Source organism: Oncorhynchus clarkii, chromosome 25, assembly GCF_045791955.1.
Source record: "Oncorhynchus clarkii lewisi isolate Uvic-CL-2024 chromosome 25, UVic_Ocla_1.0, whole genome shotgun sequence".
NCBI lineage: Eukaryota > Metazoa > Chordata > Actinopteri > Salmoniformes > Salmonidae > Oncorhynchus > Oncorhynchus clarkii.
The window spans coordinates 35,535,373-35,560,456 of NC_092171.1; the positions used below are offsets into that span (position 1 = coordinate 35,535,373).

Genomic DNA, 25,084 nt, shown 5'->3' on the forward strand with positions numbered 1-25,084 from the left:
TTGGACAGTATTTATATTATAATAATACATACATCAAGCCAATTCAAATCTGGACCTTTGAAGGCAGTTCTACTGCTGATTTTCATTCTTCCCCTGGAATCAGGGACTGATTTAGACCTGGGACACCATGTAAAGCAGAAAACCAGCAGCACGGATTTGAATACCCCTCACTGACATACAGTACATCAACAGGATGAGTATTTAATTCCAGAGGAAACACATGAAAGAACTTACAGTATTTCCAAGTGGTTGAGACAATCCAGAAAGAGAACAACACAGCTACCGTTCTATACAGTTAGTGGCTAGTTCTAGAAGAATACTGTATTGTCCTTTTTTTGTTGGAGAACTTGGAAATGTGTCTATTTGTTTGATCAGACCAAACTGATTACACACACACACACACACACACACACACACACACAAAGTACTTCTCACTTGGTAAAGAAGACAAGTGAAAGATTGTTTTGTTTTCCAGCGTATCGGGAAATGGAATGGATGTCAAGTTCAGTTTATTAGCATCCCTAATAGCCACTGCTGATGCAGCATAAATTATTTCAGGGGTCCACATGTTAGGAGATAGATCTGGGATACTTACTTGGCAATATCTGTATGAGAGTTCTGGTCTCCATCGACAGTGAATGGTGATCCACCCGTCAAAAGTTCATACATTAACACTCCAAGACTCCACCAGTCTACAGCCTGGAACACAGGTACATGTGGATGAATAAAGTGTATTATTATTATTATTATTATGACAGAATATGATGAAGGCCTACATACGTTTCAGACTGCCTACATTGCAGACGCGTTGTACAAATGATGCACTGTAGGCAGTCTGGAACAGCACCCCAGACACCAGAGGCAGCCTTCACAGGTGTGCAGCAGACTACACCCAGTTATTAGTGAGCTACACATATCTGTCCGTGTACCATTGTGCATTTGGGTCAAGTACAGTACAACATAACAAGACCTCGGGGGGGGGGGGTTCTAAATAATAAATTACCATGTCATGGCCAGCCGCTCCTCCCTCTGCGATCTCTGGGGCCATGTACTCAATTGTGCCACAGACAGAGTAAGTCCTCTCCAACTGGACAACAACAAACGGACAAAACAAAGAGAAATAACCCAGGTTAGATTTGTCCCCCCTCTCCTTATTTGTCGTTCTCATCCCTGACATGTTGAAACACACTGGAATCGACAGGAAGGAAGCTTGAGACTAGGACACATTTGATCAGTTCAGGGTAGAACAGACATCATTGTTGTGGAGAAGAACCTACCAAGCGCCACTGGCTCTCATAACGATCAGACAATGTGTCTACGCGACGTAAGGATCAGACAATGTGTCTACGCGACATAACGATCAGGCAATGTGTCTACGCGACGTAACGATCAGACAATGTGTATACGCGACGTAACGATCAGGCAATGTGTCTACGCGACGTAACGATCAGGCAATGTGTCTACGCCACGTAACGATCAGGCAATGTGTCTACGCGACGTAACGATCAGGCAATGTGTATACGCCACGTAACGATCAGGCAATGTGTATACGCCACGTAACGATCAGACAATGTGTCTACGCGACGTAACGATCAGACAATGTGTATACGCGACGTAACAATCAGACAATGTGTCTACGCGACGTAACGATCAGGCAATGTGTCTACGCGACGTAACGATCAGACAATGTGTATACGCCACGTAACGATCAGACAATGTGTATACGCCACGTAACGATCAGACAATGTGTCTACGCCACGTAACGATCAGGCAATGTGTCTACGCCACGTAACGATCAGACAATGTGTCTACGCCACGTAACGATCAGGCAATGTGTCTAAGCGACGTAACGATCAGACAATGTGTATACGCGACGTAACGATCAGGCAATGTGTCTACGCCACGTAACGATCAGGCAATGTGTCTACGCCACGTAACGATCAGGCAATGTGTCTAAGCGACGTAACGATCAGACAATGTGTATACGCGACGTAACGATCAGGCAATGCGTAAAAAAAATAAGAATCTAACTACGCAAGTCAGTTAAGAACAAATTCTTATTTTCAATGACGGCCTGGGAACAGTGTATTAACTGCCTTGTTCAGGGGCAGAAAGACAATTTTTACCTTGTCAGCTCGGGGATTCGATCTTGCAACCTTTTGGTTATTGGCCCAACGGTCTAACCGCTAGACTACCTGCCGCCCCAACAATCAGACACTGCGTATACGTGATGTAACAATCAGACAGAATGGTTACATCCCAAATGGCACCCTATTCCCTATATAGTGCACTACATTTGACCAGAGCCCAAACGGGTCCCAGTTAAAAGTAGAGCACTATATAAGGAATAGGGTGCCATTTGGAACGCATCCAGCGCATAACCACCAGCTGCATAACATCTTCTCAAAAGGACTGGACATAAAACAAAGCCTTGAGGATAGGAGGGTGGGAAGCCTGGATGGTAGGAGGGTGAAAGGCCTGGATGGTGGGGGGGTGGCAGGGTAGAAGGGTAGGAGGATAGGACGGTGGGAAGCCTGGAAGGTAGGATGGTGGGAAGCCTGGAAGGTAGGAGGGTGGGAAGCCTGGATGGTAGGAGGGTGGGAAGCCTGGATGGTAGGAGGGTGGGAAGCCTGGATGGTAGGAGGGTGGGAGGTTAGGGGGCCTGGAGGGTGGCAGGGTAGTGGGACCTGGAGGGTGGCAGGGTAGGGGGACCTGGAGGGTGGCATGGTAGGGGGACCTGGAGGGTGGCATGGTAGGGGGACCTGGAGGGTGGCATGGTAGGGGGACCTGGAGGGTGGCATGGTAGGGGGACCAGGAGGGTGGCATGGTAGGGGGACCTGGAGGGTGGCATGGTAGGGGGACCTGGAGGGTGGCATGGTAGGGGGACCTGGAGGGTGGCATGGTAGGGGGACCTGGAGGGTGGCATGGTAGGGGACCTGGAGGGTGGCAGGGTAGGGCACCTGAAGGGTAGTCGCGTCAGGTTGCACATCAAACACGGCCTAAAAACACACACAGCACACACTCCTCCATTGACTGCTTGGGATGCGTCACCAGCGCGAATGCACCATAACACTAAAAGTAACCTAACCATTTTAAAGTACAAGACTCCTCTGTGTGATAATGATCATATGGATGTACGGTGTAGACCTCTTGCTCCATACATCTGTAATACATACCTCATCAAACTCTTTGCTGAGGCCAAAGTCGGTGAGCACTATATGTCCGCTGGAGTCCATGAGGATGTTCTCCAGCTTCAGGTCTCTGTAGACTATACCCAGCTGGAAAACATTCAGACAATTACAAGGCTTCAGGGGCTTCATTTATAAAAAGTTGCATAGTTGCACAAAATCTTGCCCCAAAACATATGCGCTTTTTCACGCAAAAGTTGGCATTTATAAAAACTGGACTTTTTGTGCTTATCCTTACGGAAACTTTAGACCATGCGTACACACAGTTTCTAGTGGTTGAAGTACTGCATTGCAAGAAGGCAAAAGTAGCCTAGTAGCTTTGTAGCCTTGTGGAAATGGGGAACACATGATGACTAATTCACAATAACAAAAAAACAGGTAGCTAAATATAATAACAAGACTCCATCGTTGGCTGTTAGTGAGAAAATCTATTTATTCTATCTCTGCTTTCTAAAATAATTAGAAATCTATTTCCGATGATTCATTTCACTCCCATGATCATTGCAGAATAAATTCCTCACCTTTTCTGACTGTGATGGTTTTATACACGCAAAATAGCCTATTTAATTGGACTCACTTCACAGTAGTAAACAGATAAGATACCAGTATTTCATGTATTTTGCTCTATGCGATCCGATCCGATACACAGTTTAAAGGTAGAACAGACTGTTCACCTTTTCCATTGATGTTTGTAGACTACGTATGAATACTGTAATGTCAAATTTCTCCAGTAGCCTAGACAATATTTAATATATAAATATAATACAGATATTATAACCATTGTCCCTTTTCTGGCCATGATAAGACAATATTCCCAAAGTAGCCATAAAACAAATGACCATCTCTAATTGGGCCTTTTAAATAGGCTATTGTATTTACACGCTTTCGCTCGATGCATCTGAAATGGAGCACGCTTTATAACATGCAGTAGAAATTAACTGGTGAATTAAAGTGTGTAGGTTACCACTGTAAGTAGGCCTCCTGTAGTCTAAACCTTTTTCAGAGTAGACAATGTTTCAGAATTCTCGGGCGATGCCGCATATTTAGGTTCAGGAGAAAGTAAATTCAAAACATTATTGAATTCAAACAATCGGTTGACAGAACCACAACAATTTGCAATTATTTTTGTGTTGCAGAAACTGTCAAATGTCACTGCAAAAGAAAACCTGTCAACACCTCCAAAGACATTTGATCAAGTTCGCCATTACTATTTCCTTCAGATATACTGTGTTGGCCTAATTCCAACAGTGCCAAAGTATTATTGTCACCATAAAAGGTGAATGATGGGCGTTTTTCAGACGGAGTTATAATGCTTGTTCACACACGTGCACAGTTTTACAACAGGTCTGATGTTTAAACGGGAACCATGCGTATGTCTGACGTGAGTCAGGATTATAAATCTAATACGTTTTACGCAACAGTTCTAAATTAGGTCCATGTCTCTGTAGACCAGTGTTTCCCACCTCCAGTCCTCCAGTACCCCCAACGGCAGTCCTCCAGTACCCCCCAACGCCAGTCCTCCGGTACCCCCCAACGCCAGTCCTCCGGTACCCCCCAACGCCAGTCCTCCGGTACCCCCCAACGCCAGTCCTCCGGTACCCCCCAACGCCAGTCCTCCGGTACCCCCCCAACGCCAGTCCTCCAGTACCACCCAACGCCAGTCCTCCAGTCCTCCGGTACCCCCCAACGCCAGTCCTCCGGTACCCCCCAACGCCAGTCCTCCGGTACCCCCCCCCCCCATCTCCAGTCCTCCGGTACCCCCCCCCCCATCCCCAGTCCTCCGGTACCCCCAACGGCAGTCCTCCGTTACCCCCCAACGCCAGTCCTCCGGTACCCCCAACGCCAGTCCTCCGGTACCCCACCATCTCCAGTCCTCCAGTCCTCCGGTACCCCCCCCCCCCATCTCCAGTCCTCCAGTACCCACTACCTCCAGTCCTCCCCATCTCCAGTCCTCGGGTACCCCCCAACTCCAGTCCTCCGGTACCCCCAACTCCAGTAACCCCCTCTCCAGTCCTCCAAACGCCAGTCCTCCAGTACCCCCAGCGCCAGTCCTCCAGTAACCCCAACAGTACACATTTCACATTTTTGTTGGGGGTATTGGAGAACTGGCGTTGGGGGTACCGGAGGACTGGAGGTGGGGATACCGGAGGACTGGAGAGGGGGGTACCGGAGGACTGGAGTTGGGGGTACCGGAGGACTGGAGTTGGGGGTACCGGAGGACTGGAGATGGGGGTACCGGAGGACTGGAGATGGGGGTAACGGAGGACTGGAGATGGGGGTAACGGAGGACTGGAGATGGGGGTAACGGTGGACTGGAGAGGGGGGTACCGGTGGACTGGAGAGGGGGGGTACCGGAGGACTGGAGAGGGGGGTACCGGTGGACTGGAGAGGGGGGTACCGGTGGACTGGAGAGGGGGGTACCGGTGGACTGGAGAGGGGGGTACCGGAGGACTGGCGTTGGGGGTACCGGAGGACTGGCGTTGGGGGTACCGGAGGACTGGCGTTGGGGGTACCGGAGGACTGGCGTTGGGGGTACCGGAGGACTGGCGTTGGGGGTACCGGAGGACTGGCGTTGGGGGTACTGGAGGACTGGCGTTGGGGGTACTGGAGGACTGGCGTTGGGGGTACTGGAGGACTGGCGTTGGGGGTACTGGAGGACTGGCGTTGGGGGTACTGGAGGACTGGCGTTGGGGGTACAGGAGGACTGGCGTTGGGGGTACAGGAGGACTGGCTTCAGGACTATCCCCAGCTGGGAAACAGTCAGCTAATTTACAAGTCTTGACTGTGACAACAATGTAGAAGAAACAGCCAGAGATCGATCCAAAAAGTATTTTAGGGCCGGTTTAAACATAGTCCTAGTCCTGGAATAAACTGCATGGAGACTCTCCATTGAAATAAATTCTTATTCCAGGACTATGCTTCATCTGTTTCCGGGAAACGGGCCCCTTTAAGTATAGCAGTTGAGATTACACACGATGATTAATGATTCTAGAAAACTGCACCATTTACTGCAATTGCATATAGGCTAAAATTCCAAACCTATTGTACCTCAGGAATGCCAAAACGGAAAAAAGACAACATCTACAGACACTCACCGTGTGTAGGTGTTCCAGCGCCAGGACTATCTCTCCACTATACAGAGATACCTCCTGCTCTTTGAACCGAACCCTCTGTACCAGGTGTGTGAAGAGCTCCCCACCGTTCACATAATCTGTCATAATAATAAATAAACAGCTATGAACAATCCTGGATGTCTTGCCTGGCTGGATATTTTATTTCAACATAGCAGGTATACATCCAAAGTCCAATTGGTCAGTCCAATTCACTGTAAAGGCGTTTACATGCTTCCCAGCCAAAACAGTTCAGAGGAGTTTGTGCGTATATTATGACGTCATTTTGTGATGTTTGATTGTTTTGGACTTTGGTAAGGGTTTTTGCGGTTGTTTAAGCAAACACAAAAATGATTGAGGCAATTCAAAGTTAGTAGCCGAAGTGTAAGCCCCTTCGTCTGTGATTGTTAACAAACTATAGTTTTGGCAAGTCAGTTAGGACATCTACTTCGTGCATGACAAAAGTAATTTTTTCAACAATTGTTTACAGACAGATTTCCCTGTATCACAATTCCAGTGGGTCAGAAGTTTACATACACTAAGTTGACTGTGCCTTTAAACAGGTTGGAAAATTCCAGAAAATGATGTCATGGCTTTAAAACCTTCTGATAGGCTAATTGACATCATTTGAGGCAATTGGAGGTGTACCTGTGGATGTATTTCAAGGCCTACCTTCAAACTCAGTGTCTCTTTGCTTGACATCATGGGGAAATCAAAATAAATCAGCGAAGACCACAGAAAAAAAGTCTGGTTCATCCTTGGTGAGAAAAGTGCAAATCAATCCCAGAACAACAGCAAAGGACCTTGTGAAGATGCTGGAGGAAACGGGTACAAAGTATCTATATCCACAGTAAAACAAGTCCCATATATCAAGATAACCTGAAAGGGCGCTCAGCAAGGAAGAAGCAACTGCTCTAAAACCGCCATAAAAAAGCCAGACTACGGATTGCAACTGCACATGGGGGAAAAAATTGGAGTTTAAATGTATTTGCCTAAGGTTCATGTAAACTTCCGACTTCAACTGTATATATGTATGTACAGTTGAAGTCGGAAGTATACATACACCTTAGCCAAATACATTTAAAATCAGTTTCACAATTCCAAACATTTAATCAGGGTAAAAATTCCCTGTCTTAGGTCAGTTAGGATCACCACTTTATTTTAAGAATGTGAATTGTCAGAATAATTGTAGAGAGAATGATTTATTTCAGCTTTTATTTCCTTCATCACATTCCCAGTGGGTCAGAAGTTTACATACACTCAATTAGTATTTGGTAGCATTGCCTTTAAATTGTTTAACTTGGGTCAAATGTTTCAGGTAGCCTTCCACAAGCTTCCCACATGTTGGATGAATTTTGGCCCATTCCTCCTGACAGAGCAGGTATAACGAAGTCAGGTTTGTAGGATCCTTGATCGCACACGCTTTTTCAGTTCCACCCACAAATGTTCTGTAGGATTGAGGTCAGGGCTTTGTGATGGCCACTCCAATACCTTGACTTTGTTGTCCTTAAGCCATTTTGCCACAACTTCGGAAGAACGCTTGGGCTCATTGTCCATTTGGAAGACCCATTTGCGACCAAGCTTTACTTCCTGACTGATGTCTTAAGATGTTGCTTCAATATATCCACATAGTTTTCCTACCTCATGATGCCATCTATTTTGTGAAGTGCACCAGTCCCTCCATCAGCAAAACACCCCCACAACATGATGCTGCCTGTCACGGTTGGGATGGTGTTCTTCGGCTTGCAAGCTTCCCCCTTTTCCTCCAAACATAACGATGGTCATTATGGTCAAACAGTTCTATTTTTGTTTCATCAGACCAGAGGACATTTCTCCAAAAAGTATGATCTTTGTCCCCATGTGCAGTTGCAAACCGTAGTCTGGCTTTTTTTAATGGCGGTTTTGGAGCAGTGGCTTCTTCCTTGCTGAGCGGCCTTTCAGGCTATGTCGATATAAGACTCGTTTTACTGTGGATATAGATACTTTGTACCTGTTTCCTCCAGCATCTTCACAAGGACATTTGCTGTTGTTCTGGGATTGATTTGCACTTTTCGCACCAAAGTATGTTCATTTCTAGGAGACAGAATGCTTCTCCTTCCTGAGCGGTATGACGGCTGCATGGTCCCATGGTGTTTATACTTGCATACTATTGTTTGTACAGATGAACGTGGTACCTTCAGGCATTTGTAAATTGCTCCCAAGGATGAACCAGACTTTTGGAGATCTTAAAAAAAAAAATCTGAGGTCTTGGCTGATTTCTTTTGATTTTCCCATTATGTCAAGCAAGGAGGCACTGAGTTTGAAGGTAGGCCTTGAAATACAACCACAGGTACACTTCCAATTGACTCAAATGATGTCAATTAGCCTATCAGAAGCTTCTAAAGCCATGACATAATTTTCTGGAATTTTCCAAGCTGTTTAAAGGCACAGTCAACTTAGTGTATGTAAACTTCTGACCCACTGGAATTGTGATACAGTGAATTATAAGTGAAATAATCTGTCTGTAAACAATTGTTGGAGAAATGACTTGCACAAAGTATGACACAAAACTACTACTTGCCAAAACTATAGTTTGTTAACAAGACATTTGTGGAGCAGTTTAAAAACAAGTTTTAATGACACCCACCTATGTGTATGTAAACTTCCAACTTCAACTGTATGTATGTATATATGTACATTTTTTTACCCCTTTTTCTCTCTAATTTCGTGATATCAAATTGGTAGTTACCCTCCCCTAACCCGAAAGACGCTGGGCCAATTGTGTGTCCCCTCATGGGTCTGCCGGTCATGGCCAGCTGTGACACCGCCTGGGATCGAACCCGGGTCTGAGGTGACTCCTCAAGCATTGAGATGCAGTGCCTTAGACCGCTGCACGCCTTGGCCTAGCCACCTCGCCTCGAGCTAGCTGCCTAAGGCTAGCCGCCAGCCAAACTGAAATAAACTGAATTTCTTTCTTAACAATCTTGGTTTCTTCTACTTGATATTCTTACTCATGTAGCCTATTTCATATTCATGTCTTCATTGAAAAATAACAACTTTCTGTAAAAAAGAGAGAGAAATAGAAGAGAAGACCGAAAGAAATGTAGAGAGAGATCCAGACCTAGTATGAGGTGCAGCTTGGTGTCTGTCTGGAAGGCATAGTGGAGGGTGACAAGGAACGGTGACTGTCTGATGTGCTCCAGAACCTGTCTCTCTGTGCGTGTGTGTTCTGCTGTCTTGGCCTTCTGTACGATTGTGGCCTTCTTCAACACCTTCATGGCGTATAGTTGACCTGCATCATGACCGCTCACTTTACGCACCAGGAACACCTTGCCATAGGCTGACATAGAAGCAAGAAAAACATTAAAACTCAGCAGCCAAAAGCTTTCAGTGCAGTTGTTTTAGCTCAACTGGAGGACCAGATGGGAGACGTTTGTACTTCAGAAGGACCAATGGAATGGTCTCAAATGTACAAAACCACCCACCCATCGCCCCCGGGAGAGATAAAATTAATGTACCTTTTTTAAATCTATGACAATCCCATCATTGGATTGGGTTTCAGAACTGTCACTGACCTCCAGTTCCTAGCACCTTAAGCAGCTCAAAGTTCTCAATTCCCACCCTCTCTACGTGGCCGGTCAGGTTGGCTGTGGGATGACAAAGATGGTGAGATATTTAGTTTACAAACAAGAAAGTATCACAAATTCTTACAAATACACACAGCTGCAGGTCTATAAAATAGGCATTGATCTAAAAAAAAAATATATAAATAATGTTCATCCCAAAGAAACTAGGACTCTGCATTATTGAGTTGTTCTGCAAATATCATGTTAACGTGTGTTATGTCAGTAAACACAACTCTGAAAGCAGTATGTAATCCTGGCCTAGGCTGATATATGAGAAAGAGGGCCCCGTGACAAAGAGGGAGGGCATAACAAGTATGCCTATTAGGGATTGACATTAAGGTCTGAAATAGAGGTCTTCACGGGTCCAAAACGTTGGAACCGTTCTGAAATGGATCCATGGCTTTCCACCCAACCCAATATACATAACTTTTTAAAAATATATATATATACAAATAGAGACCGTTCCGAATGGACCTGAGGAGTCAGACCCATTCCGAAAAGGCTCGTGGAAAAACAGACCCGTACCGGTTCGGATGCGAGAGCCCCGTTCAGATCCGAGAGTAGAAAGAGCGAAAGAAACCTCCGACTGGGTGCTACCAGCGCCATCAATAAACGAGTGGTATTGGCCAAATGATTCACAGTTACCGGTCCTTAACTGCCTAGGCTATGTCAAATTACAAAAAAAAAATGTTTTTTGTTGTGTAGCATATTCAAAACTTTATAGCCCATTGTTTTAACTTCCCTAAAAAAAAAATTGTCCACCTCACGGTTCAGCTGTTAGAGATTTATGTGCAAATGCATCAATGTATTGCATGCATATAGACCTACTGTATAGGCCTAGGCATCCACTGTACGATATTCATATTTCAAAATAATTATAAAAAGGAAAACACTCAACCATGCACACAGACACTCAAGCATGCACACAGACACTCAAGCATGCACACAGACACTCAAGCATGCACACAGACACTCAAGCATGCACACAGACACTCAACCATGCAAATTGACTGGATTATTATTTACTTGGACATCACACATTATAGTCTTACTCTTATCCAGACATCATACACACTCACTAAATCACATCCAATATCACAAACACACATCAACCTACTCAGATTTACTACACACATAATATGTTGACCCAGTTTTCTAACATCTGTGACATTGGCTAACAGGCAAGGGAATAAAAATATATTGCTAGAACCTGTTTCTGGAATATCAGACATTTAAAATCTCAAATGTTGACCGTCATAAGACCTCTGATGGCAGTAACTTAACAAGCAATAATTATGGTCAATTCATACTGAGAACAGTATCTAGTTATGGTAAGGGGTGAAATAAGTATAGCCAGTTATAATTGTAACGCTTTAGCAGATTATAAAAACAGATCAGTCTTTACGTGGTGTTGGGTTCTGAGAATATGACATATACCTATTCATGTCACTGAGGAAGAGAGGGTAATGTATAACGTTTACATTATGTCAGGATATGTTATTGTTAGCCATCAGGGATCCTATTGGAGGGAAGAGACACAGTCTGCTACCAATCACCATGACAACCTTGAGTTGGGGAGGAGTGAGCACTTTGGTGTAGAGGTCAGGTCAGATGAAGTGAGGAAGAATAGATATCACTAAGGTTCTGTCTAGCAACAGAGATGCATTGGCTGTTCAGACGTGTAGGAGGAGACTCAGCCTCGGAGAAAGGGTTAAAAATCAGGGCTTGTGTGAAAGAGATTTTGTCTAAATGCTGCTGTATTGATCCTCTGGGAAGAATAAACTTGGTTTTCATAGTGTCCGTTGTGTTTTTACTCTGAAAATTAGAACCTAACAGCGGCTAAAAGAAAAGGAATATAACATATACTGTTTCCAGGAAACTCAATCCACATCCTTAGATGAAGTTGTTTCCAGGAAACTCAATCCACATCCTTAGATGAAGTTGTTTCCAGGAAACTCAATCCACATCCTTAGATGAAGTTGTTTCCAGGAAACTCAATCCACATCCTTAGATGAAGTTGCGTGGCAAAAGGAATGGGGTGGTGAAATAATTTTTTGTCGTGGACAAAGGAACTCAAAAAGGTGTGATGATATTAATTAACAAAAAAATGTGTCAAGAATGATTCGCAAGGAAGGTGGATCTTTTTGAATATGAAAGTGGACGAAAAAGAGATTTGGCTCATTAATCTATATGGTCCAAATCAGGATGATCCATACTCTTCGAAAATATGTAATATTTAATTTACAGGCAACAAATGATCAAATCATTATGCTGGGAGATTATAACACAGTGTTAAGTACCTCAATGGACCGTAAAGGAAATCACTCTACAAACCATCATCACCGTTCCCTTATTAACCTCTCTAGGGTATGTGGGACACTAGCTTCCCACCTGGCCAACATCCAGTGAGATTGCAGAGCGCCAAATTCAAATACAGAAATACTAATTATAAAAATTCAGAAAAGATACAACTACTTAAACATAGGTTTAAAGATGAACTTCTTGTGAATCCAACTACGGTGTCAGATTTCAAACATGCTTTACAGCGAAAGCATACCTTACAATTATTTGAGAACATAGCCCAGCAGACAAATTATTACAAACAGTAACCAGCCAAGTAGAAGAGTTACACAAGTCAGAAATAGAGATCAAATTAATCCCTTACATTTGATGATCTTCATATTTTTGCACTCAGAAGACATTCATTAATTAAATAAATGTTCCTTTTGTTCGATAAAGTCTCTCTTTATATCCGAAAACCTCAATTTTGTTTGTGCGTTTTCTTCAGTAATCCACAGGCTCAAACGCAGTCACAACATGCAAACAAAAAATCCAAATTGTATCTGTAAAGTTCAACGAAACATGTCAAACGATGTTTATATTCAATCCTCAGGTTGTTTTTAGCCTAAATTATCTATAATATAGACAATAACGTCGTCAATATAAAAGGTAAACAAGAAAGGCACCCTCTCTTGTCGCATGCATGAAAAAACTCTGTGACACGGCAGTGTCCACTCATTCAGAGTGGTCTTACTCCCTCATTTTTCAGAATACAAGCCTGAAACAATTTCTAAAGACTGTAGACATCTAGTGGAAGGCATAGGAACTGCAATTTGAGTCCTAAGTCTATGGATACTGTAATGGCATTGAATAGAAAACTACACACAAAAAAATAAATCCTACTTCCTGAATGGATTTTTCTCAGGTTTTCACCTGCCAAATCAGTTATGTTATACTCACAGACATTATTTTAACAGTTTTGGAAACTAGAGTGTTTTCTATCCAAATCTACTAATTATATGCTTATCCTATCTTCTGGGCCCGAGTAGAAGGCAGTTTAGTTTGGGCATGCTTTTCATCCAAAATTCCAAATACTGCCCCCTACCCTAGAGAAGTTAAAGGAAATCACAAATATTATGGACATTAGAAAAAAACTGATATTTGGACACTAAAAAAAACAACCTAGTGAGATATACATGGAGGAGACTTAATCAAGCTAGTCGTCTTGACTACTACTACAAGGGTGTCCCCTGTCACCATATCTATTCGTTATGACCATCAAAATGCTAGCTATTAAAATCAGATCAAATAACAACAACATTAGAGGATTAGAAATCCAAGGCTTCAAAACAAAGGTGTGCCGTTGACTCAAGTTTTATATTAAGTCCGCAAGCTAGATTCCTGCAATGTCTCATTGAAGACCTAGATAACTAACTGGTATAAGGTATTGGATCTTAAAAAAAAAAAAAAACATTTTACATTACCCTGCAGTTTACCAATAAAATGGGCTGAAGGTGAAGTAGACATACTTGGTACTCATATCACAAAATATATAAAAGAGCATTCCACAATTAATTTCAATAGAAAACTTGTAAAAATTGACAAGATTCTGCAACCAGTGCTACAAATACCCCTTATTAACATATTTCCTAAGAAACAAGGCCTATGAAGTCAATAACTTACTTTTAACAGATAACATTCATATTCTGACTATCTCTGAAACTCACTTAGATAATACCTTTGATGATACAGTGGTAGCAATACATGGTTATAACATCTACCAAAAAGACAGAAATGCCAACGGAGGCGGTGTTGCTGTCTATATTCGGAACCACATCCCTGTAAAGCTTAGAGACTATCTAATCTTAAATACTGTTGAAGTAATACAGGTTCATTTGCCTCACCTAAAGCCCATTCTTGTGGGAAGCTGCTATAGACCACCAAGTGCTAACAATCAGTATCTGGATAATATGTGTGAAATGCTTGATAATATATGTGATATCAACAGAAAGGTATATTTTATGGGTGATTTAAATACTGACTGGCTATCATCAAGCTGCCCACTCAGGAAAAAAAATCTATCTGCAACCTGGATCAGGTTGTCAGTCAACCTACTTGGTTAGTTACAAACAGCACAGGAATGAAATCATCAACATGCATTTTTACTAACGCTGCAGATATTTGCCTTAAAGCAGTATCCAAATCCATAGGATGTAGTGATCACAATAGCCATATCTAGGAAAACCAAAGATTCAAAGGCTGGGCCTAACGTAGTGTATAAGAAGTCATACAATAAGTTTTGTATTGATTCATATGTTGATGATGTTTAGAATATTTGCTGGTCTGTGGTGTGTAATGAGGAGCAACCAGACAGTGCAATTGACGCATTTATGAAACCACTTATTCCAGTTACTATTAAGCTGCACCCATTAATAAAATGACTGTAAAAACTAAAATCCCCTTGGATTGATGAGGAATTGAAAAATTGCATGGTTGAGAGGGATGAGGCAAATGGTATGGCAATTAAGTCTGGCAGCCCAACTGATTCGCAAACATACTGCAAATTAAGTAATCATGTGACTAAATAAAATAAACTAACTAACTAAACTAAATAAAAAGTAAAGAAACTACACTAATCAAACAAAAATAAATTATATAAAGAATGATAGTAAAAAGCTTTGGGCACCTTAAATGAAATTTTGGGGGCGAAAAGACAACGCGGCGCCTTCATTTATTGAATCAGATGGCTCATTCATCACAAAGCCCACTGATATTGCAAACTACTTTAATGACTTTTTCATTGGCAAGATAAGCAAACTTAGGGATGACATGCCAGCAACAAACGCTGACACTACACATCCAAGTATATCGGACCAAATTATGAAAGACAAGAATTGTACTTTTGAATTCTGTAAAGTCAGTGTGGAAGAGGTGAAAAAATTGTTCTCTACCAACAATGACAAGCCACCAGGGTTTGACAAGCTAGATGGAAAATTACTGACGATAATAGCAGACAATATTGCCACTCCTATTTGACACATCTTCAATTTAAGCCTACTAGAGAGTGTGTGCCCTCAGGCCTGGAGGGAAGATAAAGTCATTCCGCTACCCAAGAATAGTAAAAAACCCTTTACTAGCTCAAATAGCCAACCAGTCAGCCTGTTACCAACACTTAGTAAACTTCTGGGGAAAAAATTGAGACCAGATACAATGCTATTTTAGAGTAAACAAACTTACAACAGAATTTCAGCATGCTTATAGGGATGGACACTCAACAAGAACAGCATTTACACAAATTACTGATGATTGGCTGAGAGAAATTTATGATAAAATGATTGTGGGGGCTAGACAGACTTCAGTGGAGCTTTTGACATTACTGATCATAGTCTGCTGCTGGAAAAACGTATGTGTTATTGCTTTACACCCCCTGCAATAATGTGGATAAAGAGTTACTTGTCTAACAGAACACAGAGGGTGTTCTTTAATGGAAGCCTATCAAATGTAATCAAATATAATCAGGAATTCCCCAGGGTAGCTGTTGAGGCCCCTTGCCTTTTAAAATTTTTACTAAACGACATACCACTGACTTTGAGTAAAGCCAGAGTTTCTATATATGCGGATGACTCAACACTATACACGTCAGCTACTACTGCGACTGAAATGACTGCAACACTCAACAAAGAGGTGCAGTTAGTTTCAGAGTGGGTGGCAAGGAATAAGTTAGCCATAAATATTTCTGAAAATAAAAGCATTGTATTTGGAACAAAATACTCACTAAACCTCAACTAAATCTTGTAATAAATAATGTGGAAATTGAGCAAGTTGAGATGACTAAACTGCTTAGAGTAACACTAGATTGTAAACTGTCATGGTCAAAACATATTGACGCAGTAGTAGCTAAGATGGGGAGAAGTCTGTTTATAATAAAGCATGCTCTGCCTTCTTAACCTGTTGGTACTAGGAGGCAGTATTTTCATTTTTGAAAAGAAAACGGGATATTTTGTCAGGACAAGATGCTAGAATATGCATATAATTGACAGCTTTGGATAGAAAACACTCTAATGTTTCCAAAACTGTAAAGATATTGTCTGTGAGTATAACAGAACTGATGTTGCAGGCCAAAGCCTAAGAAAAATCCAATCCGGAAGTGCCCCAGGTTTTGAAAGCGCTGCGTTCCAATGAGTCCCTATTGAGCTGTGAATGTGCCATCAACGAGCTTACGCTATCTACGCATTCCCCAAGGAGTCTACAGCATTGTGACATAGTTTTACGCATTTATGTTGAAGAATAGCTGTAGGCGGCTACATTGCGTAAGTGGTCACATGGTGGCTCCGAGAGAGATTCTCACGTAAAATACAGAGGTAGCCATTACTCCAATCGGTCCTACTGAAAAACGAATTGTCCCGCCGGATATATTATCGAATAGATATTAGAAAAACACCTTGATGATTGATTATAAACAACGTTTGCCATGTTTCTGTCGATATTATGGAGCTAATTTGGAATTTGACCGCAATTTCCGGGCGATTTCTCAGCCAATCGTGAAGAACAAACGGAGCTATTTCGCCTACAAAAATAATATTTGGGGAAAAAATGAACTTTGGCTATCTACCTGGGAGTCTCGTGAGTGAAAACATCCGAAAGTTGATCAAAGGTAAACGATTTAATTTGATTGCTTTTCTGATTTTCGTGACAAGGTTGCCTGCTGCTAGCAAGGCATAATGCTATGCTAGTCTATGATAAACTTACACAAATGCTTGTCTAGCGTTGGCTGTAAAGCATATTTTGAAAATCTGAGATGACTGGGTGATTAACAAAAGTCTAAGCTGTGTTCCAATATATTTCACTTGTGATTTTCATGAATAGGAAGATTTTCTAGGAAAATTTATGTCCGTTGCGTTATGCTAATTAGTGTCAAGCGATGATTACGCTCCCGGACCCGGGTTTGAGAGTCACAAGAAGTTAATTAACTTCTTATGGCTGGGGGGCAGTATTGAGTAGCTTGGATGAATAAGTTGCCCAAAGTAAACGGCCTTCTCCTCAGTCTCAGTTGCTAATATATGCATATTATTATTAGTATTGGATAGAAAACACTAACGTTTCTAAAACTGTTTGAATGATGTCTGTGAGTATAACATAACTCATATGGCAGGCAAAATCCTGAGGAGAAATCAAAACAGGAAGTGAGAAATCTGAGCTTGGTATGTATTCACCACAGTTCCCATTGAAATCCCCTTGAGATATTAATGATGTTGCACTTCCTAGGGCTTCCACTAGATGTCAACCGTCAATAGAAATTTGAATGAGACTTCTACTGTGTTGTGGGACTGAATGAGAGTAGAATCTATCAGGTGACTGGCAGTTAGCCATTTTCTGATTACGCGCATTCCTCATGGTATCCACTTCCGTTCCATTGCTCATCAAGACACAAAGGAATACTACGGTTGGAACTTTATTGAAGCTATATGTTAAAAACATCCTTATGATTGATTCTGTACTTAGTTTGATATGTTTCTTCTACCTGTAATATAACTTTTTGAAGTTTTTGTCTGATGTAACGCTGACCAGAATGAGCGTTTGGATATGTATACCAAACAAGCTAACAAAAGGAGGTATTTGGACATAAATAACGGACACTATCGAACAAAACAAACATTTATTGTGGACCTGGGATTCCTGGAGTGCTTTCTGATGAAGATCATCAAAGGTAAGGGAATATTTATCATGTAATTTCTTGTTTATGTTCACGCCAACATGGCGGGCTATTGTGACTATTTTTCTGAGCGCCGTCTCAGATTATTGCATGGTTTGCTTATTCTGTAAAGTTTTTTTGAAATCAGACACATTGGTTGCATTAAGGAGAGGTATATCTATAATTCCATGTGTATAACTTGTTATCATCTACATTTATGATGAGTATTTCTGTTGAATGATGTAGCTATGCAAAATCACTGGATGTTTTTGGAACTAGTGAATGTAACGCGCCAATGTAAACTCATATTTTTATAAATATGAACTTTATCAAACAAAATGTACATGTATTGTGTAACATTAAGTCCTATGAGGGTCATCTGATGAAGATCATCAAAGGTTAGTGATTAATTGTATCTCTATTTGTGCTTTTTGTGACTGCTATCTTTGGCTGGAAAAAATGGCTGTGTTTATTGTCGTTTGGTGGTGACCTAACATAATAGTTTGTGGTGCTTTTGCTGTAAAGCATATTTGAAATCGGACACTGTGGTGGGATTAACAACAAGATAACCTTTAAAATTGTATAAAATACATGTATGTTTGAGGAATTTTAATTATGAGATTTTTGATGTTTTGAATTTGGCGCCCTGCACTTTCACTGGCTGTTATCATATCGATCCCGTTAACGGGATTTCAGCCCTAAGAAGTTAACAACACTATCAACAAGGCAGGTCCTACAGGCCCTAGTTTTGTCGCACCTTGACTACTGTTCAGTCGTGTGGTCAGGTGCCACAAAAAAGGACTTAAGAAAATTGCAATTGGCTCAGAACAGGTCAGCACGGCTGGCCCTTGGATGTACACCGAGAGCTAATATTAATAATATGCATGTAAATCTCTCCTGGCTGAAAGTGGAGCTGTAGACAGACAGCACCGAGCTGCCTTGTTCAGGGGCAGAACGACAGATTTTCACATTGTCAGCTCAGGGGATTCAATCTTGCAACCTTAAAGTGAACTAGTCCAACGCTCTAACCACCTGCCTCTCATTGCACTCCACGAGGAGTCTGCCTGTTACGAGAATGCAGTAGAAGGCAAGGTAAGTTGCTAGCTAGCATTAAACTTATCTTATAAAAAACAATCAATCAATCATAATCATTAGTATTACTACACATGGTTGATGATATTACTCGTTTATCTAGCGTGTCCTGCGTTGCATATAATCGATGCAACGCTGGGGGATGATTTAACAAAAGAGCATTTGCGAAAAAAGCACAATCGTTGGACGACTGTACCTAACCAAATCTGCATATTTAGCTAAAAGAAATCCAGGTTGGCAGGCAATATTAACCAGGTGAAATTGTGTCACTTATATGTATATGGTATATGCAACAGTTTGGGTAGCCTGGCTCTCTGCAAACTAATTTGCCAGAATTTTACGTAATTATAACATAACATTGAAGGTTGTACAATGTAAGAAGAATATTTAGACTTAGGGATGCCACCCGTTAGATAAAATACTGAACGGTTCCGTATTTCACTAAAATAATAAATGTTTTGTTTTCGAAATGATTGTTTCCGGATTCGACCATATTAAATGACCTGAGGCTCGTATTTCTGTGTGTTATTATGTTATAATTAAGTCTATGATTTGATAGAGCAGTCTGACTGAGCGATGGTAGGCAGCAGCAGGCTCATAAGCATTCATTCTAACAGCAGTTTCGTGAATTTATCCAGCAGCTCTTTTCAAGCACAGCGCTGTTTATGACTTCAAGTCTATCAGCCTAATGGCTGGTGTATCCGATGTGAAATGGCTAGCTAGTTAGCTGGGTGTGCGCTAATAGCATTTCAAACGTCACTCGCTCTGAGACATGGAGTAGTTATTCCCCTTGCTCTGCAAGGGCCACGGCTTTTGTGGAGTGATGGGTAACGCAGCTTCGAGTCTGACTGTTGTGTTCCTGGTTCGAGCCCAGGTAGGGGCGAGGAGAGGGACGGAAGCTATACTGTTACACTGGCAATACTAAAATTGCCTATAAGAACATCCAATAGTCAAAGGTATATGAAATACAAATGATAAAGAGATAAATAGTCCTATTAATACTACAACTACAACCTAAAACCTCTTACCTTGGAATATTGAATATTGAAGTCTCATGTTAAAAGGAACCACCAACTTTCATATGTTCTCATGTTCTGAGCAAGGAACTCAAATGTTAGCTTTTTTACATGGCACATATTGCACTTTTACTTCTCCAACGCTTTGTTTTTGCATTATTTAAACCAAATTGAACATGTTTCATTATTTATTTGAGGATAAATTGATTTTATTGATGTATTATTATATTAACTTAAAATAAGTGTTCATTCAGTATTGTTGTAATTGTCATTATTACAAATAACTAAATAAATAAATATTTTTTTTATATATATTATTATTTTTTATTATTATTATTAATTATTATTTTTTATTTATTTATTTATTTATTTTTTTTTTTTTTTTTAAATCGGCAGATTAATCGGTATTGGCTGTTTTGGTCCTCCAATAATCGGTATCGGCGTTGAAAAATCATAGTCGGTCGACCTCTAGTACACATGCATATACACACACTCTCATTCAAATGCACACGTGCACATACACGGACACACACACAGGTAAATAGTGCCATACATACACTCAAACATATTCATTTGGCCTTGCTGTTATGATTTTTGTTGTCCTTGATGTCTTTGTTGTGTTTTTGCATTGTTGTTTTCTGTTTTCATTTGTCTTCTCTTTGCGTTCATTTTGTTGGTGCATAGGGGGGGCTCTTGGGGGTGGGGAATGGAATATATATATTTTTAATTATTACTATTATTAATTTTTTTCCTGGGGGGGGGCTCCGATGTTTGAGGGTCAGCTCATGGGGTACTGTGGTGGGGATCTTAGAGGGCTGGCGGTTGGGAGCTTGGGCCGGTGGCTGATGGATCCCTGGTTCAGTTCCCTGTTTTTTGCCCTTGTAGGGGGATCTGTCAACGTGCCCTTGAGTGGGGCGTTGAACCTGGTAGCTTCTGTGTGTCGCTCTGGATGGGAGTCCGTTAGATGACTAACGTGATGTAGTTGTTGAGCGGCTTCACTGCAAGTATATTGTATGATTTAAACATTCAATAAAACCATTTAATAAAAAATATATATAAAAAGGAGAGAAGCTTAGGCTTAGCCCTAGAGAGACCAAAGGAAACAGAGATAGGCCGGCACCATGTTCCCATTTCTTTATCAAAGAGGCTACTACTGCCCTACAGATATGGGCATATAGAAGGAGACTAATTCAAACATTTTCGATAAGAATATTTTTTTATAAAGATAAGCATCATATTGTTAGATTAAAGGGGTAACTCCGGTAGGCCTAAACCAGGGCCATTCAACTGTGAGCTAGATCCGGCCCGTTTATTAGGGTAGACTGGCCATTTGATTAATTCTGAACATTAACAAAAGACCTGCAAACAAATCCCGGACAGAATCCACTATTGTGGTTGTCTTTAGTGTGGTTTCTGACGGTTTTTAACACCTACGTTGATTATTTTTTCTTCATACGAATTTAGCTCGTGTTTGAACGGTTTAAGCTACAAAATATTATCACCCCATTCCTGAAAGCTACGACTCTCTCCATTATCCTCTCTGATGCTCACAAGGACTTTTTTAGAAAGGATTGTGACAAAATAAATGCACCTAATGACTGAGGGAAATTAAATGCGTACTTCCTTCAGACTGGAATTTGACATTACCTGACTTGACATATCTTTGTATTATTTATTGAGATGCTCAGATTTCAGATGATTTTAAAATTACTTTTAATAAGAAGAATTTAATATTTGTTTAAATAAAAAAAAGTGAGCGTTGAGGTTTTTCACTTTTCAATGATCATCACATTTTTGGGGTTGCACCTCGACTCACATTGGTTGAGCGCCCTCAACTTCTTTCCTAATTACTTTTAGCAACATTTACATTTTAAGAAAAGTGATATATTGGTGTGTGTGCATTGCTTTTTATTTATACAGTTCTTCCGAAGAATAATCACATGTGGAAAATGTCATGCCCCATTGTATTTAACCTGTTGCGACGACCAAACCCGGATCCGGGATTCTATTTATAGACCTAAGCTCATTACCATAACGCAACGTTAACTATTCATGAAAATCGCAAATGAAATGAAATAAATATGCTAGCTCTCAAGCTTAGCCTTTTGTTAACAACACTGTCATCTCAGATTTTCAAAATATGCTTTTCAACCATAGGAAAACAATCATTTGTGTAACAGTAGCTAGCTAGCGTAGCATTTAGCGTTAGCATTAGCGTTAGCATTAGCGTTAGCATTTAGCAGGCAACTATCACAAAAACAAGTAAAGCCTTCAAATAAAATAACTTACCTTTGAAGAACTTCTGATGTTTTCAATGAGGAGACTCTCAGTTAGATAGCAGATGCTCCGTTTTTCCAAAAATATTCTTTGTGTATTAGAAATAGCACCGTTTTGTACATCACATTTGGCTACCAAAAAAAAAAAAGAAAAAAAAAAAAAGAAAAGAAAATTCAGCCCTCAAAACGCGAACTTTTTTCCAAATTAACTCCATAATATCGACTGAAACATGGCAAACGTGGTTTAGAATCAATCCTCAAGGTGTTTTTCCACATATCTCTTCAATGATATATCCTTCGTGGAAGCCTGGTTTCTCCTTGCTCTCAAATGGAAAAATAATTGCACCTGGCTTTACGCTCCAATTTCGACGCAGGGACACCAGGCGGACACTTGGAAAATGTAGTCTCTTATGGTCAATCTTCCAATGATATGCCTACAAATACGTCACAATGCTGCTAACACTTTGGGGGAACGACAGAAAGTGTAGGCTCATTCCTTGCGCAATCACAGCCATATAAGGAGACAATGGAAAACAGAGCTTCAGAAATTCTGCTCATTTCCTGGTTGATGCATCATCTTGGTTTCGCCTGTAGAATGAGTTCTGGGGCACTTACAGACAATATCTTTGCAGATTCTGAAACTTCAGAGTGTTTTCTTTCAAAAACTGTCAAGAATATGCATAGTCGAGCATCTTTTCGTGACAAAATATCGCGCTTAAAACGGGAACGTTTTTTTATCCAAAAATGAAATAGCGCCCCTAGAGATCAAAGAGGTTAACTTCTTGATCCTACTTGAGACGCAGATGTCTCAACTAGGCACCTGGAAATGCAAATGCGCTACGCTAAATGCTAAATGTACTCGTTAAAACTCAAACCTTGATCAAAATTCACAAGCAGGGTATTGAATTAAAGCTACACTCGTTGTGAACCTAGCCAACAAGTCAGATTTTTAAAATGCTTTTCGGCGAAAGCATGAGAAGCTATTATCTGATAGCATGCAACACCTCAAAATGCCTGAATGCAACGTAAACAAAGACTTTGCTTATCCGGCGCTGCACAAAACGCATAAATAAAATATAAAACATTCATTACCTTTGACGAGCTTCTTTCTTGGCACTCCTATATGCCCCATAAACATCACTATTGGGTCTTTTTTTCGTTTAAATCGGTCCATATATACCCAAAATAGCTTTCTATGGAAGCTGTGTCATTCAGAAAAAAACATCGTTTTTAAACGCTGCGTCATTTTTTAAAATTAAAAAAGTCGACGATAAACTTTCACAAAACACTTCGAAATCCTTTTGTAATCCAACTTTAGGTATTAGTAAACGTTTATAATCTATCAAAATGATTACAGGGCGATGTATATTCAATAGCTCCTCGTCTGCAAATCAATGGCTGCCAATGTGCACATTGAAAACATCCTGGTGGAGACCGGAAGAAACGGAATCCAGATAGTTGGATTTTCCAACAAAAAATTCCATTGAAAATGACGACAATGGCGACATCGTGTGGAATTTGTATGAATTGCATGCAGGTCGATATTAAATTTTGTCCCCTTTTAACAACCCATGAAAGTGACTTATGGAAATTATTTTTAGCTTTCAGAGAGCAGTTTTTCTTGCGTTTTTCAATGAAACACACGATCTGTTATAGTCACAGCCGTGATTTAACCAGTTTTAGAAACTTCAGAGTTTGTTTTCTATCCACACATACTAATCATATGCATATACTATATTCCTGGCATGAGTAGCAGGACGCTGAAAAGTTGCGCGATTTTTAACAGAATGTTCGAAAAAGGAAGGGGTAGACTTAAGAGGTTTTAACCTTCTTTTAAAATTTTTTTTTTACATCTGGCCCCAAGTAAGAATATTTGTATGTACTATATATCCCCATTAGCTGCTGCCAAGGCACATAGACACATACAGTGCCTTGCAAAAGTATTCGGCCCCCTTGAACTTTGCGACCTTTTGCCACATTTCAGGCTTCAAACATAAATATATAAAACTGTATTTTTTTGTGAAGAATCAACAACAAGTGGGACACAATCATGAAGTGGAACGACATTTATTGGATATTTCAAACTTTTTTAACAAATCTAAAACTGAAAGATTGGGCTTGCAAAATTATTCAGCCACTTTACTTTCAGTGCAGCAAACTCTCTCCAGAAGTTCAGTGAGGATCTCTGAATGATCCAATGTTGACCTAAATGACTAATGATGATAAATACAATCCACCTGTGTGTAATCAAGTCTCTGTATAAATGCACCTGCACTGTGATAGTCTCAGAGGTCCGTTAAAAGCGCAGAGAGCATCATGAAGAACAAGGAACACACCAGGCAGGTCCGAGATACTGTTGTGAAGAAGTTTAAAGCCGGATTTGGATACAAAAAGATTTCCCAAGCTTTAAACATCCCAAGGAGCACTGTGCAAGCGATAATATTGAATTGGAAAGAGTATCAGACCACTGCAAATCTACCAAGACCTGCCCGTCCCTCTAAACTTTCAGCTCATACAAGGAGAAGACTGATCAGAGATGCAGCCAAGAGGCCCATGATCACTCTGGATGAACTGCAGAGATCTACAGCTGAGGTGGGAGACTCTGTCCATAGGACAACAATCAGTCGTATATTGCACAAATCTGGCCTTTATGGAAGAGTGGCAAGAAGAAAGCCATTTCTTAAAGATATCCATAAAAAGTGTCGTTTAAAGTTTGCCACAAGCCACCTGGGAGACACACCAAACATGTGGAAGAAGGTGCTCTGGTCAGATGAAACCAAAATTGAACTTTTTGGCAACAATGCAAAACGTTATGTTTGGCGTAA

At 41.0% G+C, this 25,084-nt stretch overlaps 1 protein-coding gene across 1 annotated transcript in view; it reads right to left on the reverse strand.

Annotated features, from left to right (window-relative positions):
• Nucleotides 1-25,084, reverse strand: part of LOC139383268 (ribosomal protein S6 kinase alpha-5-like) — a 62,918-nt gene that overhangs the window by 16,121 nt on the left and 21,713 nt on the right. Inside the window, exons 2-7 of the mRNA XM_071127716.1 lie at nt 9,853-9,924; nt 9,399-9,617; nt 6,284-6,399; nt 3,177-3,278; nt 1,004-1,087; nt 596-699 (exon numbers count right to left, since the gene is read on the reverse strand). Coding sequence (XP_070983817.1) covers nt 596-699; nt 1,004-1,087; nt 3,177-3,278; nt 6,284-6,399; nt 9,399-9,617; nt 9,853-9,924 — 697 coding nt within the window. The remainder of the gene's footprint in view (nt 1-595; nt 700-1,003; nt 1,088-3,176; nt 3,279-6,283; nt 6,400-9,398; nt 9,618-9,852; nt 9,925-25,084) is intronic.